General features: G+C 43.2%; 2 protein-coding genes across 2 annotated transcripts in view; one reads left to right on the forward strand and one right to left on the reverse strand.

Annotated features, from left to right (window-relative positions):
* Nucleotides 1-20967, reverse strand: part of LOC118651019 (cat eye syndrome critical region protein 2) — a 233467-nt gene that overhangs the window by 89789 nt on the left and 122711 nt on the right. The gene's annotated exons all lie outside the window — the stretch shown is intronic.
* Nucleotides 11559-12299, forward strand: LOC118651020. The gene has a single exon (XM_036299724.1). It carries the CDS (start codon nt 11559-11561, stop codon nt 12297-12299), a length of 741 nt encoding a protein of 246 aa, XP_036155617.1.

Here is a 20967-nt window from a genome sequence, read left to right on the forward strand (position 1 = left end):
GAAACACGAGAAAACTCCTGAGCGTTATGAAATGTGTTAAGATCATTGAGTAACCTTAAAACCACTGTTTTGAACTCTGTATCCATTAGTTTGCTTGCTTCAATTTCTTTCATTTGTAACATGTTTTTGTTTTGTTTTGGTTTGTCTCCACATTTTGGCTTCTTCCCTGTGTTTATTTCTATGTATTACGTAGAACTGCTATTTCTCTTGGAATTGGTGGGGTGGCCTTGTGTATTAGGTGTGCTCCTGTAGGGCCCAGTGGCTGTCTCTCTAGTCACCTGAGCAGGGCACTCTACGTGTGCACTTGTGTGGTTTGTGTGCACAGTCTTGTAAGTTGAGACTTGATTGCTGTTGGCATCACTGGGAGGAAATGACCTCCAGGCCAACTGGGTGTGAGGACCAGTTGCATCTATAATGGCAGAGCTGCTGTGCAGAAGACACCCGTATGGGTCAGGACTTGCTTCAGTGAGGCTTTGGTGCTCACTGAGTCTGCCCCTTGAGAGTGTCTCTTGTGGATGTGTAGAGTTGTAATCTGCTATGGCCTGAAGCTGTCCACTGGGTGCACTGGCTCTGGGGTCTCCCAGGAGGCGCAAGGTAAGCCACTGCCTAGGGAAACCATGCTGGAGCTACAGAGAGATCTGCAGATAGCTGCTACTTGTATTGGGCTAGGACCGTGGTTGGCAAACTGTGGCTCGTGAGCCACATGAGGCTCTTTGGCCCCTTGAGTGTGACTCTCCTAAGCCTTAGGAGTACCCTAATTAAGTTAATAACAATGTACCAACCTATATAGTTTAAGTTTTAAAAATTTGGCTCTCAAAAGAAATTTCAATCTTTGTATTGTTGATATTTGGCTCTGTTGACTAATGTGTCTGCCAACCACTGGGCTAGGAAGTACCCAGATGAGGCCCAGCTGTTGATTGTTTGAGAAATTTTAGAAAGTCTGAAGCCTGAACCAGGACAAGCCATTCATATGGAAAAGCTGCTGCAAACAGCTTGGGTGTGGCTGCAAATTGGATGTGCAGGGTCTCAGGGAAATCACCGACGGAGCCAACAGTGTGGGTCATACTGATAAAAACTTAGATATGGCTGCCATTCAGCTCTACGATACAGGGAGGTCCCAGCACAAGAACAATGACCCCTTTGAGCATCCTATCTGGGAGAAAGCTGTCCCTAAGTTCTTGCCCTGATGCCAGATAGTATAATTCCTCCCCTATTTCCCTGGATTTCCCCAAAGCTGCCTCCCAGCACTGGAACTTGGAGGAAATGAGATCCTGTTAGTTTGTGCAGAGGCCCTTTAAGAGGAACACCTTGGATGCCAGCAGCCACAATCCCGCTGGTATTTACAGCCTGAAGTTAAGGGGACTTTTCTTCCCAGCTCTGGAACCCAGTGCTAGGGGTCTGGTATGTGGCTAGGACCACCTGCTTCTTACAGGAAGCTTATTTACTTCTCTAGTTGTAGGACTTCCATTCAGCCAGATTTTAGGAGATTCTGAATGATGGTTGTTCTGTATTTTAGTTGTAATTTTGATGTGGTTGTGGGAGGTGGTTAGGACAGGCATTTACTTAGCCACCATCTTGTTTCCTTTTCTTTTAATTCTCTATGTTAGAGAATACCCCTGGGATAAGTCCTTGAACTTCCTCTATTAACTGTGCGTGCAGATCGTGATGAATTAACTCTCTCAGTTGTACCTCTAGATTTCTCAGAATTCCAAAACTGGTTTACTGAACTGGTTACCTCACCACTGAGTGTCAAACAGGCATAATAAATGTAACATAACCAAATGTGAACTTCTGATTTCACCTCCTTATACTTGCTTCTACTCAGACCTTCCCAGTATCAATAAATGGCATCTTCTTTCAGTTGCTTCATCAGAGCACTGTTCAATAATTGTTGACTCTTTTCTTTCCATCTCATTCCACATGCAATCCATTAACAAATCTTGTTTATTACACTTTCAAACCACATACAGAACTAACATATCTTCTCACTACCCTCTCAACTAACTACCCACTGTCTAAGCATAAACTATTTAGTAGCCTCCTAAGTAAACTTCCTGCTACTATCCTTGCTGGTTGATATTAACAGTGAACCTTCTAAACTTTCGTCAGACATTGTTTGAGACAATGATTCTACTATGAGACCACTGATTAAGATATTAAGAGTGGCCTGGACAGTGTGGCTCAGTAGTTGAGAATCAACTTATTAACCAGGAGGTCACTGTTCAATTCCCAGTTAGGGCACATGCCTGGGTTGTGTGCTGGATCCCTAGTGTGGGGCGTGCAGGAGACAGTTGATCAATGATTCTCTCTCATCAATGATGTTTCTATGTCTCTCTCCCTTCCTCTCTAAAATCACTAAAACATATTTTTAAGAAATCGTCACCTATGATGGTGGCTTTATCAGTCATAAAAAATAAAAAAAGAGTGACGGAGCATATGACTAGAGACAGATTCTGGACAAGAAACTGAACCATGAATCACGCATTAACAACCTTCACTCCCTCTTCTCAAGGGTCTTAAATGAGTTAAGAATTATAGATGGTGACTCCAAGTTACAAGTGTAAACAGGTAAGCATCATAGTAAAGAGTTACTGAAGACACTAGATTTGCCTTCTGGGCCGGAGGAAGAGGGAGTGCCTATAAAATAAATGTTGCTGACCTACTAAGTAACTTTGGAAATGAGTGAAATCTTTGAGATTAACCAGTTAACTGCCACGCATCCAAAACGGAAACCATCCCCACATGCCACGGTATTTTGAATTTAATTTAAAAAATAAATTTGCAAAGAATGTTATAAAAATAAATATATTACTCACAATTTGGGTGTTCTTGAATATTTTCAGCTAAAAATGCTCATGAAAAATGATTTCAAAGTTGGTCAGGGCTGCCACTTAGGGAAAACATTTTTTTTTTTAATAGACACGCGTGGCGTGTGGGAAAGGTCTGCCGCTTGTGTCTACAAACGCTGATGGCATACAATGGGTTAAAAGGCAAAAGACACTGTACAGAAGAACTGCTGTATTCTCGCTGATAAAGCTGTTTCCTAGGAAGATATGGCTTAATAATTCTTATACTGCTATATAGTATGCATGTATACTTCAACTGAACAGCCACTTTTCTCACAATTGGAGTGGGAGTTTACAGATAAGTCAAGGGAGAAGGCTAGAATAACCCATGGAGCAAAGAAACAGAGGTCCCTAGAGAAATGGCTGATTGCAGGGCTGGGGCAGCAAATAAACAAGATGAGCCAGGAGCATCTTTTACTGTCTGAAAGTAAGAAAGTGTTAAAAACAAACAGAAAACAAAACACAAAACCAAAGAAAACCTCCCATAGCCAACTCAAAGAACTCCCAATGGCCAAAACTGGAACAATTTTAATAAAAAAATTAACACACATATTAATTATAGTAGTATAAAACAAAATAAACACTTATGGATTCATACTGAAAAAAAATTTGAAATAAATGAGGCAAATATAAAACTGTATTGCTAGGGCATAATTTGTGGTTTGATGAAGTATACTGTGGAAGAGAAAAAGTTATTCTCTTTTCTCCCCTCTTAATTAGAAAAGAGAAATGAGGAAGCAGAGTAGAGGGGTGCTGGGGGTGCATATCTCTTATAGAAAGAGCATCTAAGGAGCAGCTCTTGGCAAGGCATGGGACTTTGACTATGAACAACTTGGAGTAAAAGAATCGGTGATTTACATGAAACATGGAGATTAAAAAGGGATTGGGACATAGTGGTAGAGGTTTGTTTGGGAAAATTTGTTTCTATTTTGTTTGTTATCTGTAAACTAATGTACCCCTAGGCAAATACCTGAATATCATAAACTAAGTTGTTACTGATATAATACATGTGGCCCTTCATAGATACTATTTACAAAAGCTAAAAGGGTGATATGCTTCTCAATAATTTGCTTTAGATATTGAAAATCTATTTGAATAAAGGGTTACTTTAGGGAACCAAGATGGCGGTATAGGTAAACAACTGTACTCATGGCCTCCCACAACCAGTTCAAAATTACAACCAAAATACAGAACCACCACCATTCAGAACCGCCTAAAAGCTGGCTGAATGGAAATGCTACAACTACAGAAGTAAATAAAGAAGAAAGCACATTGAGACTGGGAGGAGGGGTAGAGGCACTAACCGAGATGGGCCAACACCCACATGCAACAGGATGGATATCTCGGTGGTGGAGGCCTTCTGTGAGGAGAAGGGGGTCCCAGCCCCACACCAGACCCTCAGCCCAAATTCAGAGTTGGGAAGAGAATTCCCCGTAACTTTGGGCTGCAAATATCAGCGGACATTATGGCTGAGTGACATGGAGGCTGCTGGAGACCCAGGCAGTTCCTCTTAAAGTGCTGGTGCATGAACTTTCCATGGACTTGCTCCCTCTGAGCTACAGTGCTGGGACATCAGATTGGGGGAATGGAGGGAAATACAGAGAGGAACTGGATTTTTTGGCATTAGAGCAAGAACTTGGGGGAAGCTTTCTCCCAGAAAGGAAGTGATCTGAGGGATCAGTGTTCCTATGTTAACACTGCCCACATCGCAGAACTGACTAGTAGCCATATCTGAGTTTCCATCATCCTGGTTTACATTGTTCATTCCATCCAGGTGATTCCTGGAGACCCCTGCCCCATCCAACTTTCGGCCCAACCCAAACTGTTTGCAGTGGCTTTTCCATATGAATGGCCTGTCCTGGCTCAGGCCTCAAACTTTCCTAATATCTCTCAAATAAGCATCAGCTGGCATCAGCTAGACCTGGCACTAAGAGCAGCCTGCCTTGATTCACAGATGGCCTCGCAAGGGCACTTCCAAGCCCAAAACAGGTAGCAGCCATCTGCAGCTGGCTTTGTAGCTCCTGCGTGGTGGCCCAGGCAGTGGCTGACTTTGCACCTCTCCAGGGGGGACAGCTTCACACCATACCAGATTATGACTCCACATACCCACGAGTGACACACTCAAGGGGCAGACATAGTGAACACCAAAGTCCGACAGAAGCAAGTCTTGCTCCATTGGGGTGTCTCCTGCAAAATATCTCTTCAAATGCAGTTGCAATTGGTCCTCACAGCCACTGGCCTGGAGGTTCACTCCTCCCAGTGACGCCAACAACAAGCAAGGCTCAATGACAACAAAACCGTGCTACAGAGCCCACACAGGGGCACATCTAGAGTGCCCAGTTCATGTGACTGGGGAGGCTAAGCCACTGAGCCCTATAGGACACCTACTACACAAGGCCATTCTACCAATTCCAGGAGACATAACAGCTATACTTAATACACAGAAACACAGGGAAGCAGCCAAAATGTGGAGACAAACATGTTGCAAGTGAAGAAGCCCCACCCCCACCCCCACAAACCCACCTAAATAAAATGGAAGCAAACAAACTAATAGATACAGAGTTCAAAACAATGGTTATAAGGTTGCTCAAGGATCTTAATGAGAACTTCAAGGGACTTAGTGAGACTTTCAAGGACCTTAGCAAGAATTTCAAAGACATAAAAAAGTCAGAAATTAAGCATGCACTAATTGAAATAAGAAATAATTTTTTACAGGGATTCAACAATAGAGTAGAGGATTCCAGGAATCAAAAAACTATTTGGGGACTATGAGGAAGCAGAAAACACCCAATCAGAAGAGCAAAAAGAAAAAAGAATCCAAAAATATTAAGATAGTGTAAGGAGCCTCTGGGACATCTTCAAACGTACCAACATTCACATTATGGGGTGCCAGAAGAAGAGAGCATGCATGATATTGAAAATCTATTTGAAGAAATAATAACAGAAAGCTTCCCCTACCTGGTGAAAGAATAGACTTCCATGTGCAGGAAGTGACAACAGCAATCAAGGTTCAACTACAGCAGGAGGGTGTACACAGCCCACATAGGGGGTGGGGAGGAGCACCTGGAGTGCCGAGCTTGGGAGCTTGGGTAATTGAGAAGGCTGTACCACTGGACACTGCAGGATACCTACTACATAAGGCTACTCTACAACAAACCAGGGAGACACAGCAGCTCTACCTAATACAGTGATGGCGAACCTATAACACGCGTGTCAGAGGTGACACACGAACTCATTTTTTGGTTGATTTTTTTTGTTAAATGGCATTTAAATATATAAAATAAATATCAAAAATATGTCTTTGTTTTACTATGGCTGCAAATATCAAAAAATTTCTATATGTGACACGGCACCAGAGTTAAGTTAGGGTTTTTCAAAATGCTGACACGCAGAGCTCAAAAGGTTTGCCATCACTGATCTAATACATAGAAACAAACACAGAGAGGCAGCCAAAATGAGAAGAGAAAGAAAAATGTCCAAAGGAAAGAAGAGAACAAAACTCCAGAAAAAGAACTAAACAACATGGTGTGAAACAATCTACCAGATGCAGAGTTTAAAATACTGATTATAAGGTTGCTCAATGACCTTTGGGGAAGAGTAGAGGAACTTAGAACTTCAACAGTGAGATAGAAAAAAAAAAATGTAGATAGAAAACATAAAAAAGAACCAGTCGAAAATGAAAAATACACGAACTGAAATGAAGAATACATTATAGGATATCAATAGTAGAGTAAGGGAAAGGATCAAATCAGTAATTTGGAAGATAAGGAAGCAATAAATACCCAATCAGAAGAGCAAAAACTATGAGCATAGTGTAAGGAACCACTGGGACAACTTAAAGCATTCCAACATTCCCATCATGGGGGAGCTGGAAGGAGAACAAAAAGAACAAGAAATTGAACACCTATTTGAAAAAACAAAGAAACAAAAAACCTGCCTTAACTTTATTAAGGAAACAATCATTCAAGTCCAGGAAAGTCCCACACAAGATGTACTCAAAGAGCCCTCACCAAGGAACAACAAAATGAAAATGGTAAAGGTTAAAGACAAAGATGGAAACTTTGAAGCAGCAAGAAAAAAGCAGTTAGTACCTACAAGTGAGCTCTCATAAAAATGTCAGATTTCTCAACAGATGTTTGGTAGGATAGTAGGGATTGGCACAAAATATTCAATGGGATAAAAAGCAAGGACCTAAAACCAAGATTACTCTACCCAGCAAAGCTATCATTTGGAATTAAATTTAAAGGACAAATAAAGAGCTTCACAGAGTAGGAAAAGCTAAAGGAGTTCATCATCACCAAACCAGTATTACAAAAAACATGAAAGGGTCTTCTTCAAGAAGGAGGGGGGGGAAAAAGGTCAAACCTGATCTGAAGATTCTCCTTTAAACCTGCTTTTCCAAGAGTGATGATTATTGGAGAGAGACTGTGTAACAGACAGGTAGCAGAGCCAATGGGGCAGCTGGCTGGAAGATTCTAAGGAGTTGGAGCAAATGGTGAAAAAGGGAGGTTTCATTTGGAGCAGTTGATGGGAAAGGGAGGTTTCTCTATGAGCAGGGGCCTTAAGTAGGAGGGGAGAAAAAGTGGGGCTTCAGAGCTGTGGCAACAAGATGCAGGGACATAGGTTGTCCACACAGGATCCATTCCTGGAGAACTCAGCTGCTGCAGTGAGAACCTAGGCTTTTGGTCACTATTCAGCAGTGTTTTGGAGATTTGGCTCTTTAATTTGAGCTAACTGGGATTTGGCCATACAGCTGTTACATTAAAGGAAGAAAAGCAAGAGTGGTGGTGAGCTTAGATACCAGCCATTTCATTTTCCAGAGAGTTCACAGGTAAGAGTGGGGGACCTACTGTAGCTTTCTACCTTTCTTGAGTGTCATCTCCAGGCCATGAGCTCGGAAGCAGGTAAAGTCCAAAGTTCAGGCTGTCGAGTCAGATAATTGTTTTGTTAAACATAGTGCCTCCATTTACTTGGCTATGTAACTGTGGAAGAGCTACTTAATTATTCTAAATCTCAGTTTTTCTTATCTGGAAATTGAGAATATTTATCTCAGAAGGTTATTCTAAGAAATAAAATAATGAATGCATACTTGTTAGTTGATAGCAGAATGCACATGACATGCATTGTTTCTCCATCATCCCCACCTGCCCCTTTGGCTCTTGTCCTTGATCACCCACCCTCCTTGGCAGGCTGACTGGGCAGTTCTGCATCTGCCAGCTCATCCTGGAGGCTGGCTCTCTTGATTCCTATGTATGCTCTATTCAAATATGACCTGATACTAAGGGAAAGTTAGAAATATTGCCAAGTTTCACGTATCTTTTTAAAAATATATATTTTTATTGATTTCAAAGAGGAGAGGGAGAGAGATAGAAACATCAATGATGACAGAGAATCATTGATTGGCTGCCTTCTGCACGCCCCCTACTGGGGATCAAGACCACAACCCAGGCATGTGCCCTTGACCGGAATAAAACCCAGAACCCTTCAGTCCGTAGGCCGATGCTCTATCCAACAAGGCAAACCAGCTAGGGCATCTCAGATACCTTTTAATGAGATTTTTAAGCATTAGCTTTGACAATTATGTAATAAAATATCCAAATAAAACCCATAGCATTTTAAAGAAAACCCAGAAAATAACATGTTGGCAAATGTGTGGAGAAATTAGGACCCTTGTACATTGCTGATAGGAATGTAAAATGGCACAGTAACTGTGAAAAACAGTGTGGTGATTCCGAAAATTAAACAAAGATTTCCTATATTATCTAGCAATTCTACTTTTATTATATACTCTAAAGATGTTGATTCAAACATACAGGGACTCAAACATATTTGTACACACATGTTCATAGCAGCTTTATTCACAATCTCCAAAAGGCGGAAAAACCCAAATGTCCATCAACGAATGAATGGCTAACCAAAATGTGGTATATCCATACAATGGAATATTATTCAGCCATAAAAAGAGGAAAAATTTTCACCCCAGCTGGTTTGGTTCAGTGGATAGAGCATTGGCTTGTGGACTGAAGGGTTGTGGGTTCGATTCCGGTCAAGGGCACGCGTCTGGGTTGTGGGCTCGGTCCCCAGTGGGGGGCATGGAGAAGGTAGCCAATCAATGATTCTCTCTCATCATTGATGTTTCTATATCTCTCTCCCTATCCCTTCTTCTTTGAAATCAATACAAATATTTTTTTTAAAAAAGGAAAAATTTGACACATGCTACAAATTGGATGAAACTTGAAGACACTATGCTAAGTGACATAAGCCACTAAGTGACAAAAGGACAAACATGGTATGATTCCTCTCAGAGTTGTCAAATTCATAAAGGCAAGAAATAGAATGATGGCTGTTGGGGACTGGGCAGAAGAAGGAGATGAGGAGTTATTGTTTAACTAAAGGCCTGGGGCACAAATTTGTACACTGCCGGGGAGAGGGAACATGGGAGGTTGGCAGGCTGGGGGGTGTGGCGGGGCAGGGGCTGCGGGCAGTTGATTGAACCCTGGTTGAGGGGACAATTTGCATTATTAGGCTTTTATTATATAGGATGGGTGCAGAGTTTTAGTTTAGGATGATAAAAATGTTCTGGAGATGATGGTAGTGATGGCTGCACAGCAGTGTGAATGTACTTATGCCATATAACTGTACACGTAAATATAGTCAAAATGATAAATGCTATGCTTTGTATAATTTACCACATAAAATACCCAAAGCTGTTATTAAGTACTCTAAACCTCACGTTAAGTGATTGGTAGCTATCTATCCTGTATAATAGAAGGCTAATATGCAAATAAACCAAATGGCAGAACAACAAAACAACCGGTTGCTATGACATGTGCTGACCACCAGGGGGCACGCACAGAACATGGCGGGCATTGGCTGTGGCGGGATGGTGGGGCTGGTGAGTGGGGGCCCCAGACCAAGGCGGGGTGCCAGTTGCTGTCATCGGGGAGAGCCTCTGGTAGTTACTAAAAATTCTTTGCGCCTGTGCGCCATGGTCCAGCCTCGTGCTCGCAACCGCTGCTGGCGCCGGTCCCGATCACTGGGTGCCATCAGTGGGTGCGAGTGGCAGCTGCCGGTCACAATCGCCCCTCAGGGCTTCTCTACCTCCTCCTGCTCCTGAGGGGCGATTGGGGACAGCAGCCACCTCTTGAACCCATTGCCGGCAACAGCCCCGCTCACACTCGCACCGTCCCGACTGCTCTGTGCTGCCAGTGTGTGTGAGCGGGGCAGGCACTGTCAGCGCGTGGGAGTGGCGGCGGTGGGAGCGGGGATGCCGACGGGATCAGGGGCCGTGGTGGGAGGGGCTGAGACCCATCCCTGTGCCCATCGCAGCCTCGTGGCCCACAATTCGTGCATTGAGCCCCTATTATATCCAGACAGTTCCTCGGGTTATGTCAGACTCAATGTATGTTGTTTCGTGGTTATGTCACCATCTCCCATTTATTTATATAAAAAAAACAAAAACATTCCATCATTTCGATATATGTACATATGTGCTTTATGTTTTTTTATTATTTATTTACCACAAGCAAAGGTCAGGAATTATCTTTAAATTTTTTTTTTTAATTTTTTTTACTGTTTCACTTCATTACTGCTGTGTATGTGCTCCATGTGAGTGACCTAGGTGCTTATGTAGGTGGGTTCCGACTTACAGTGAAAATCACGTTATATTGTGCCGTAGGAATGGATCGCCGACATAACCCAAGGACCTACTGTATATATAAAAGCCTAATATGCAAATTGTCCCCTTGGGAGTTCAATTGCTCACTATGATGTGTGTTGACCACCAGGGGGTAGCATGGAACGAAGGAAGGCCCCAGCCAGCAGCCGGGGAAGGGAGGCCCCAGCTGGCAGCCGGAAGGCCCCGATTGGCCCTGATTGCCAGCCAAGCCTAGGGACCCTACCTGTGCACAAATTTCATGCACCGGGCCTCTAGTCATTTATAAGAGAGGGTAAACACTCACAATTACTCAAATTAAGCCAGTAAAAAGATTTAAATTGTTTAACCCTTCTGTAAATGTATTTAAACTACCAACACAGGGCTTGCTGTATATAGGCAGTCAATAAGTAGTCAGCGTTTTTATTATTATGATGATGAAGTATGGCGATAGGCATCCTCTGAAGAGTTGTGGATGGAACAGAAGTCATGTGAAAGAAATCAAAAGGAATATTTTACTCCTTTTCTCTGTAGTGATAGGAAATTTTGTGGCAAAGATATGAAGTTATAGAGATTGATGTAGATCTTCTTGAGCAACCAGACACAACCAGAATTAAATTCATTTATTTATTCCTTATTTTTTTCATTCATATAAAGTGTAATTAGGTCCTTACTATATGTAATGGTCTATCCTGGGTGATATGTGCATCGTAAATGTGAGCAAAGTTTGAATCCTGACCTCCAGAAACTTATAATCTAGTAGGAGAGATGAGATACACACATATTGCAATGTGGTTGGGTATGTCCACAGGTGAACAGCCTTTAACATAGGCTGAGACATAAAGAAAGGAAATGGGTCTACAAATAAGGCTTGTGTGTAAAGATCTGAAACTGAGTGCTGGTGGCGGATCTAAAACTTGAGCAGGCTTTTCAGATGTGTTTAGGATTCTTTGTACCCCTCTCATGTTCTGACCCTGCTTTCTCTTTCCTTCCCTTCCTGAGGCGTGGTTGGAGCTCTCCTAGTCTCAGATTACATCGTCCCCTGAGAAGCTGAGCAGATGGCTGCAGCAGCAGTGGCAGGACTGATCCCTGTGCTACACTCCGTGGCTGGTGACAAATCTGGCTACTATTTCGGGCGGCAGCTGTGGTTTGGCTTCATTGCTGTGTATGGAGTGGTAGTGTATGTGGTCCGCATGCCCTGGTCCTCAATTCATGAAGATTTCTGGTGCCATGGCAACATCACCTATCCTTGCTTGATTGAGTGCTTTGAAAAAAGTTTTAGCAGTCCTGTAGTGGGAATTTGGTACTTTTTTTTCTTTATCTTCCTAGCGCTCTTCTTCCTCATGGAATTTTTCATGGCCCAGATTCGGCATAAGCAAGTCAAGGTCAAGTCAGTGGCGCCATTAGCAGGTGAAGTGGAGGAGGGCTCCATGGTGGGAATCAAGGAGCATGTCCCCTCTCCGAAGAAGTCTATCCTGAATTTCCACCAGGAGAAGATGCTTTTGCTTTTGTACCTCCTTTACTTCCTTCTGCAGGTTGGCACGCAGTGCGTGCTTTTGTTCCTTCTCATGAACCAACACCTGCCACTGGTGAGCCAAACCATTATCCACTGCAGAACTGAAAGCTGCCATGGACCCTACCTCTGCCTGATCAGGGGGACCATGGAGAAGCGGATGTCCATCTACACCCTCATCACCTTGTCCTTCATGATCATCCTCTTCTGCTCCGGTTTCTTCATGTATAGTATCCATCATTACCTGTTAAAGGGGCAGTCAAGTGCTAAGATTTTGTTTGAATGATATTTGGAAGTTCTGAGAGCCTTTCCTCCTTCACACTTGGAAGTTTGTGTTCCTTTAAATATTGTGTCTGAGGGAGGGCTTCCTTCTGTAAACCTTCTTAGCTTTCCTCCTTTATAAAATAAACATCTGTTGTTCTTGTTTTCTCTCTCTACAGCCAGGCTGTCAGGCTGTCTAACTATGGGGTGGATGGGACACACTTGACAACATTTTATTGTTCTTTCGCAGGTGCTAATTTGGTCTTCACCAGAAGCCTGTGACACTGAACTTGCTACTTCATTTTTCCAGTTATCTTTTAAATCAGGATGAGTTTCCACTGTCATACAACAATGAGTTGTAAAGAGCCAGGGGGGATTGAATGACTTATGCTCTTGCCCCCTCTTCTCCCCCCGCCCTTTTAGTTGTAAATAAAGAGGAGAATTCTTCTGCACAGGCAACCCTCAGCAGAACCTGCAGGGCAGATTCCCCATGCTCCCAGGTATGGGCCCAGTCTTGCTACCTCACTTGAGTGTCCAGTGAGGATTGAATAAATTCGAATGAGTCCTACTAGGGAGAGTATGTGTGTGGCCAGGGTGAAAATGAGGTTTGGTGGAAGCAATGCACTAGGTCTGATTGTGCCAGAAAGGTGTCTCTCTCAGACCTGACCTCTCTATTTTGAGATATGTTGGAGCCCAGCTCAGGTCCATATGTAAATTACTAATCTCGCTTTGGGGCTCCTGGCTGTAAGCACAGTGTCAGGTGCCCTTTCCTGAGGTTGGCTGTGGCAGATAGATCCCAAAGTTCCACCCCCCCCCCCCATTTCCTGCCTCCTGGTGTCCATGCCTTTGTGTAGTCCCTCCCTTCTGAGTGCAGATGGAAACTGAAAGGTTGTCATTTCTATGATTACTGAAAGGAGTTAAAGCAGAATTAGTAGATAGGGTAAGGGGTGAAAGGAGGAGGGAAGAATTCAGGAGCTAGCTGAAACAAACAAAAAGTGTGTTTTGCAGGAAGCAGGATGGCAGAAAAACCGGATGGATAGCAGAAAAACAGGGTGTTTAGAAACAAGGATGTTTTTCTTGCAAGTGAAAAACAAAATGTTGCACAAAGGCCAGGAACCAATCAGAGAATGGCACAGACAGACAAAGAGCCGGCCTTTAGCAGATATAAGGCAACCCAGTTGAATCTCCCTCCCAAGCAGGTAGCCTGTTTGTTTGTTTGTTTGTGGCATCTTTCTTCTTTGATTCTGTGAGACAAGACCCAGAGAAAAAGCCCTGCATTCCTGCTCACCAGTTCCGACATCATTATGTCATATTATGTAGAACTCCATTTAAGCTGGCTAGAGCAAAAAAATCACTTGGTGGCTTTGAAAGGAGCACATCTCCATGTTATGAGTGCACCTATGGAGACAGATGCATAGCAAGGAATTGCAGGCAGCCTCTTAGACCTGAGAGTGGCCCCCAGCTGATAGCCACTCTCAGTTGATAGCCAGCACCAAAATGGGGACTTCAGTCATGCAAAGGTATTTAATCCTGTCAAAAACTTAAAATGAATTTTGAAGTGGTTTCTTCCTTAGTCAGACCTGCAAATGAGAACACAGCCCAGCTTATCTTGGATTTCGTTTACATGAGACCAGGAGCGGACTACCCATGGCTGGGCTCCTGATCCACAAAAATGGTGAGATAATATATTTGCATAAAGGGCTGGGCTGGGGGTGCAGCTGGCAGTCAGGACCAGGGCAGGGAAGTGGCATTAGCCTTGGAGGGGGAGGTGCTGGGGCTGGCAAAAAGAGGGAATGGAGGCTATACCAGAGACCGCCACAGAAGGAGGCAGTGCCTGTGGTTGCTGAGGCCCGTGAGCTTCTATTATCCCACAAAATAAATGTCCTTCTAAATGAATTACAGTAAGCAACATTCATCTTTCACACTCATGGTCAATGAACACTGGTTAACACTTACACTACATCCTTAAGCCTAAGTACATTTTTCCCTTTACCTTTTTAGACACTTTGGATAACTTGTGTAACTCCTAGTAACAAGAAATAATATTCCCCTTAAACTAAAGTTTGATATACCTTTAAAATACTTTATCGAAAAAGAACACTTTCGTAGGTTAAAACATATCCAAAAAGATGTCTTATAAAAAGCAGGAACTTCCACTTATAATACTCTACCTAAGAAAGAGGTGGGGTAGTAAAAACAGGAGAGACAGGAGTAAGACCACTGTATAACACTAACAACTAAAGAATCTAGAAGCAAACACCACAAAACCCCAACAGATTCTGTAAGAATTGAAGACAAGAGAGGAATAACAGAGAGTGAATAAAAATCTATTTTCATATCTTCAGTGACTAGGATAGGGAAAGAAAATAATGAAAAACCAAACCAAAACAGCAACAACCCCCCCCCCCAACCCCACCCCGCCGGACCCCCCCAAAAAAAAATCCGTTTAGGATTACATACGTATCTAGAAAGTGTATGTGTGCAAGTACAGGGTGATTACAGTTCCAATAAGCTGGAATTTAAAAGATTGAAGTAGCAGCAAGTAGATGAAAGGCGGCCCCTTTAACATTTGCTCCTAGAGTCCAGCAATTCCCAGCAGTTGGCTGGAGACTAAGCTGGATGATCCTGGGGAGCTCCAACAAAAGGAAGACAATGCGTGAAACAACTTGATAAATGATTGCTCTGTCAGGGGACTGTGGATGGAGACATCTGGGAACAGAGGAAGGAATGTATCTAATTTAGAAGGCCTTGGTGGGGGAGGGGGAGAGAACAGGGAGGCGGAACGGCAGACAGGAGAAAGACTACCTTATAACACTAACACCAAAGAACCTAGAAGCAAACCCCACAAGCCCAAACAGATTCTATAAGAAATGAAGTCATTAGAGTTATAACAAGAGACTTCTCACAGTCCATTTCCTCCCAAGTCACCAGCATTCTAGGTTGGAAGTTTTCACCTTCCATAACCAGTTTTCTAGCCTCAAGTCCAAGCTTAAAAAAACACTGCTTTCTGTTACTTCATTTACTAGGGATGACATAAATACAAACTCCATTCCCCTTGTCCATGCCTTAAGGTTGATGATACAGAAGTAAAAGCCAGAAGTACAAGAGCCCAAATTTTTGCTCAATCCAAGGAAACATGAATTACCCTAAAACAAAAACTAGGAGTTCACATGTGGGGTCCAGCAAAATTCTCCTCGTAACTCTCCTCTAGAGTGTGTGCACAGCTATTTATACAACCTCTTCCTGAGAACTGATACTGGTCCCATAGGACTTCCCTGTTTGGGGAAAACTCAATGGTGACAAACTCAGTCAACACTGAGAAATAGGCAGACAAAGTATCTCAGTTTGAGAAAAGGGTTGTTGGAATTAGTAGTAGTAAAAACATAGTTCTTCACAATCAGTTACCCAAAGAGTAATTAATTCAAAAGGAACAATTATTCAAAAGGGACATAGCCCAAGCATCTGATGAAAGATCATTAAGCAAGTTTACTAAAATGCATGACAAAGGCAGGGATAAGCAAGCAGCATGTAAAGAAGTATTAACAGACAAAAATCTTCCTTAAGCCATTCCGATTTTTAATGTGATGAACTGGAAACAAGTAATGTGTAAGTACTGTATTATTGTATATAGAACTTATTGTATATAAAACCTTTTCTAAAGGCCAAATTCAGCTTTGACTATAATTAAGCATAATTAAAATTAACAGCAAATTGTATTCCAAAAAAGTTAAGAAGTTAGGGAATTTGTCTTTTCTGGTGCACAATACCTAATCATTGGGGGATTATTGACAATTCATATTCCATGGCCCAAAATCTAATTTATTACTATATTGTATTTCAGAACATCTGACGTATTAATTAAAGGTCAGAGAGACTGTACTGTGTTTAAGGGGACAGGGCAACTATGAGAAAACAACCATTTAAGTGGGTTAAATTGGAGAGTCCTGCCCTATTAAGTTTAATTTGGCGGGGGGGGGGGGGGGGGGGGGGGAGATCCAGTGGTTTATTCTAAGCTAAATGTATAGCCTGTCCAGAATTTGCACTGCATTAAAGAAAAATAGTGTGACTAGTCTCACTTGCTAATTCCCCCAAATCTGCCTTATTAGGCTACATAGATCTAAAAGGATAATAGGGTTTCCTAAATTTAGAGATGAGAGAAAATGCACTGCACCACAAATCTTACTGTGACAGTTCAGAAAAATAGTCTTGCAACTATACACAACCTGATCTCTAAATTCTACCTTGCATTATAATCTTGCTGCCATGGTCTGTTTGTGGGCTATCTACTTCAATCACATAATTTGAAAAGATTTTTAGGTAAACTAGTCAAAGTTGTATATGATACATAAGAGATTGTAAACTGGTGGCATGCAGAAATATTCTGGTCTGATCTGTAGTTTGTTTTTATTTAATTAGTTGTGTGATGTTTTTTAATCTGGGAGAGTTTACATAAACATCTGGACATTTCACTTCTCTTGAAAAATCAGAGATCTGATTCTGAGCTATGGTTCTTCATGACAAGATTCAACTAGAGCTACTGAATGGGACTGTCCCCTTTTAGAATGGACATGGACCCTGCGGTTCAACGACTGTACATCAGGTACACCCCTGACTAAATTACTTGTCTGGCACTGTAGGTATCTGAGTTTTCTACAACTCCATTTGGTGCAGATTTAGCCAATGCCCAGTATGTGTTCTTTTCCAAGTTAAATATTCATTGTCTCCTCCCCCACCACCCCCTGGCAGCCCCCAACCAGTTCCAGACATTGCTAGTCTCCTCTTCAAAATCTCCTTGACTTGACACTATCCTTTCACCTGTGCAATCTAGGAATTAACACAGTATTCTCTGACGAGTTAAGAAGACAGGGCTAATACTGCCTTTATTCTGAAAAGTAGTAGATAAGGGATCTCATCACCCTTAATGGCTACAAAATGAACTGCTAAAGAAAATATATACAGCCAGAACATAAGTAAACCAGGAAGGCAAGAAACTGACAGTTTGGCTAGCAAAGGAGTTCAAATCCATAGTTGAGGAATATTTATTTCTAGGCTGCTGGAAAAGAGATAAAAGGCGACAGCATAATGGATTAATGCCCACAAAGGAAGGGTGGTCTCGTGTTTGAACCTGAAAAATTACTACTGCCACCATTTACGTAAAACAGTGTTTCCTTAAAGGACCTGCATCAGAACTCCAGAATCCAGCCTCAAATCTTATTTGGGGTGAGGTTACCGAAGCTATATTTTAAACAAGCAATCCAATCCAGTGATTCTAAAAGACACTACATTTCGAAAAATAACTAAGTTCTATTACAGCTGCTGGAAGGGTGGATGAAGACTTAGAGCTTGCACACAGTACTCCTCTGAGCCCTTCTGTCTCTCTCAAGGTGATTTATATGGCCCTTCCTCTGTACTTCCCCACTCACCTTGAATACACCTTGTCTTCTATAAAGCAGTAATCACTCCCTGTTTAACTATATGTAAGAGTTCTCCCAACAGTTTTTTTTATCCCTCTGAATAGTAGAGTGCTTGGCACATAGCAGGCACTCAATTTATTAAGGAAATCAGCTGTTCTACTTCAGTTTCTTCTTTTTTAAGTTTCTACATTTTTTTTATTAAATCTTTATTGTTCAATTACATCTGTTCCTCTTTTTTACCCCCATAACTCCCCTCCACCCAGTTCCCACCCCCCCCTCACTCCCCACCCACTGTCCTCATCCATAGGTGCACGATTTTTGTTCAGTCTCTTCCCGCATCCTCCACACCCCTTTCCCCCCCAAGAATAGCCAGTCCACTCCCTTTCTATGCCCCTGATTCTATTATAATCACCAGTTCATTCTGTTCATCAGATTATTCACTTGATTTTCAGATTCACTTGTTGATAGATGTGTATTTGTTGTTCAAAATTTGTATCTTTACCTTTTTCTTCGTCTTCCTCTTCTTAAAGGATACCTTTCAGCCCTAACTGGTTTGGCTCAGTGGATAGAGCGTCGACCTTCGGACTGAAGAGTCCCAGGTTCGATTCCAGGCAAGGGCATGTACTGGGGTTGTTGCGGGCACAACCCCAGTAGGGACTGTGCAAGAGGCAGCTTATCAACGTTTCTCTCTCATCGATGTTTCTAACTCTCCATCCGTCTCCCTTCCTCTCTGTAAAAAATCAATAAAGTATATTTAAAAAAAAAAAAAAAGGATATCTTTCAGCATTTCATATAATCCTGGTTTGGTGGTGATGAACTCCTTTTTTCTTATCCGTGAAGCTCTTTATCTGGCCTTCAATTCTGAATGATAGCTTTGCTGGATAAAGTAATCTTGGTTGTAGGTTCTTGGCATTCATCACTTTGAATATTTCTTGCCACTCCCTTCTGGCCTGCAAAGTTTCTGTTGAGAAATCAGCTGACAGTCGTATAGGTACTCCCTTGTAGGTAACTGACTTTCTTTCTCTTGCTGCTTTTAAGATTCTCTCTTTGTCGTTTGCTCTTGGCATTTTAATTATGATGTGTCTTGGTGTGGTCCTCTTTGGATTCCTTTTGTTTGGGGCTCTCTGCGCTTCCTGGACTTGTAAGTCTATTTCTTTCACCAGGTAGGGGAAGTTTTCTGTCATTATTTCTTCAAATAGGTTTTCAATATCTTGCTCTCTCTCTTCTTCTGACACCCCTATAATTTGGATGTTGGTGTGCTTGAAGCTGTCGCAGGGGCTCCTTAAGCTATCTTCGTATTTTTGGATTCTTTTTTCATTTTGCTTTTCTGGTTGGGTGTTTTTTGCTTCTTCATATTTCAAATCGTTGACTTCATTCTTGCAATCCTCTAGTCTGCTGTTGGGAGTCTGTATAATATACTTTATTTCAGTCAGTGTATGCTTAATTTCTAGTTGGTTCTTTATCACAACCTCGAGGGTCTCATTAGATTTCTTGTAGATCTCATTAAGTTTATCAGCAGTTTCTAGAAAATTCTTGAAAAACCTTAAAAGTGTGGTTTTGAACTCTATATCCAGTAGTTTGCTTTCCTCCATTTCTGTCATTTCTGTCCTTTTTCTTTGTCTCCGCATTTTTTTATGCTTCCCTGTGTTGATAAAGTGGTTATCTGTGGTAAGTGTCCTCTAGGGCCCAGTGGTTCAGCCTCCCCAATTACCTGAGGAGGACACTCTTGGTGCACCCCCTTGTGATCTTTGTGCACAGTCTTGTTGTAGTTAAGCCTTGATTGCTGTAGCTATCACTGGGAGGAATTGGCCTCCAGGCCAATTGGCTGTGAGAATCAGCTGTGTCTGCAGTGGGAGAACTTCTGTGCTGGAGACACCCCTCTGGGGCAAGACTTGCTTCAATGGGGCTTTGGTGCTCACTGAGTCTGCCCCCTGAGTGTGTCCTTTATGTTTCCACGGAGCTGCAAACTGGATGGTCCCACTCTGACCTCTGGGCTTCCTGGCTCCTGGATCTCTAGGGAGGTGCTAATCTAGCCTTTGCCTGAGGCTATCCAGCAAAAGCCTCCCTGCAGGGCTTGGGGGGGGCGGGTCCCACAGGATCAACAGGGCGGGGCTAGCAGTTATGGCTGCTCTCAGTCTTGCCCTCAGAGGCTTTGCTTCTCAATGTCCCGGTAATCGCTGAAAGTCGGAGAGAAAGCTGCCCTCAAGCTCCGACGCTGCCAGACAGTCATGCTTCTCCCATATGAGTCTGGGTCCCTAGAGACTCGCCCGGAACTGGAGCTCAGAGCCTGAGACTCCCTCCTGATTGAAAACGACAACCGTGCCCTCAGCTGCCAGCCCGCTCCGCACGCACCTCCGCACCTTAGTATTTTACGTCCGCACTGTGCCTCCTGTGAGTCTCAGTATGCTTTTCTCTTTCCTTCTAGTTGTAGAATTTCCACTCAGCCAGCCTTCCTGTGGTTCTGGGTGATGTCTGTTCCGTCTTTTAGTTGTATTTTTGAAGTGGTTGTGCGAGGCAGCAATCTCCCGTGTTTACCTATGCCACCATCTTGGTTTCTCTCCTACTTCAGTTTCTTAAGATTGTACAATGAGGTGGTCTGACTAAACAATCTCTAATGATCTAATCCCTCCTATATAGTAAAAGCCTAATATGCAAACTGTCCCCTCGACCAAGTTCAACCACTCGCTATAACGTGCGCTGACCACCAGGGGGCAGCATGTAAAATGACTGGCAGAGGGCGGCAGTGGAGGTGCTGCTGGACGTGATGAGAGCGGCCCACGGTGGGATGGTGGAGCAGGTGAGTGGGTGGTGCCAGGCCAGGGGGGGGGGGGGGTGCAAGCGGGGCCTGGTCACCCTGGCGATCACCTCACACACTGTGACCAGCAGTGTTGGCGGGGGGGGGGGGGGGGGGGGGGGGGGGCGGAGCGGAAAGGCCACTGCCCAGCTCCCAGGCACTGAGGCATCTGGGCGGGGGCCAATGACTCAGGTGGAGAGGGGTGCCCGGGGTCCCAGAGGTCAGCTGGGATCTGCCCTTCCAGCCAGATGCTCATGCTTCGATTGCCGGCCAGGCCTAGGGACCGCACCCATGCATGTATTTCGTGCACCAGGCCTCTACTATTTAGTATTCTAGCTTGTTTTTATGCAGTAGACAAGTGTTTCTCAACCTTTTTGCACCATCACACCCTTAAGGAAACTTTTTACGTCTTTCCTCCTAATTGTCCCAAACTATGAAATTTTAGTGTCACAGTGTTGAACTGGGGTGGTGAATACAAAATACAA

Source organism: Myotis myotis, unplaced genomic scaffold, assembly GCF_014108235.1.
Source record: "Myotis myotis isolate mMyoMyo1 unplaced genomic scaffold, mMyoMyo1.p scaffold_m19_p_3, whole genome shotgun sequence".
NCBI lineage: Eukaryota > Metazoa > Chordata > Mammalia > Chiroptera > Vespertilionidae > Myotis > Myotis myotis.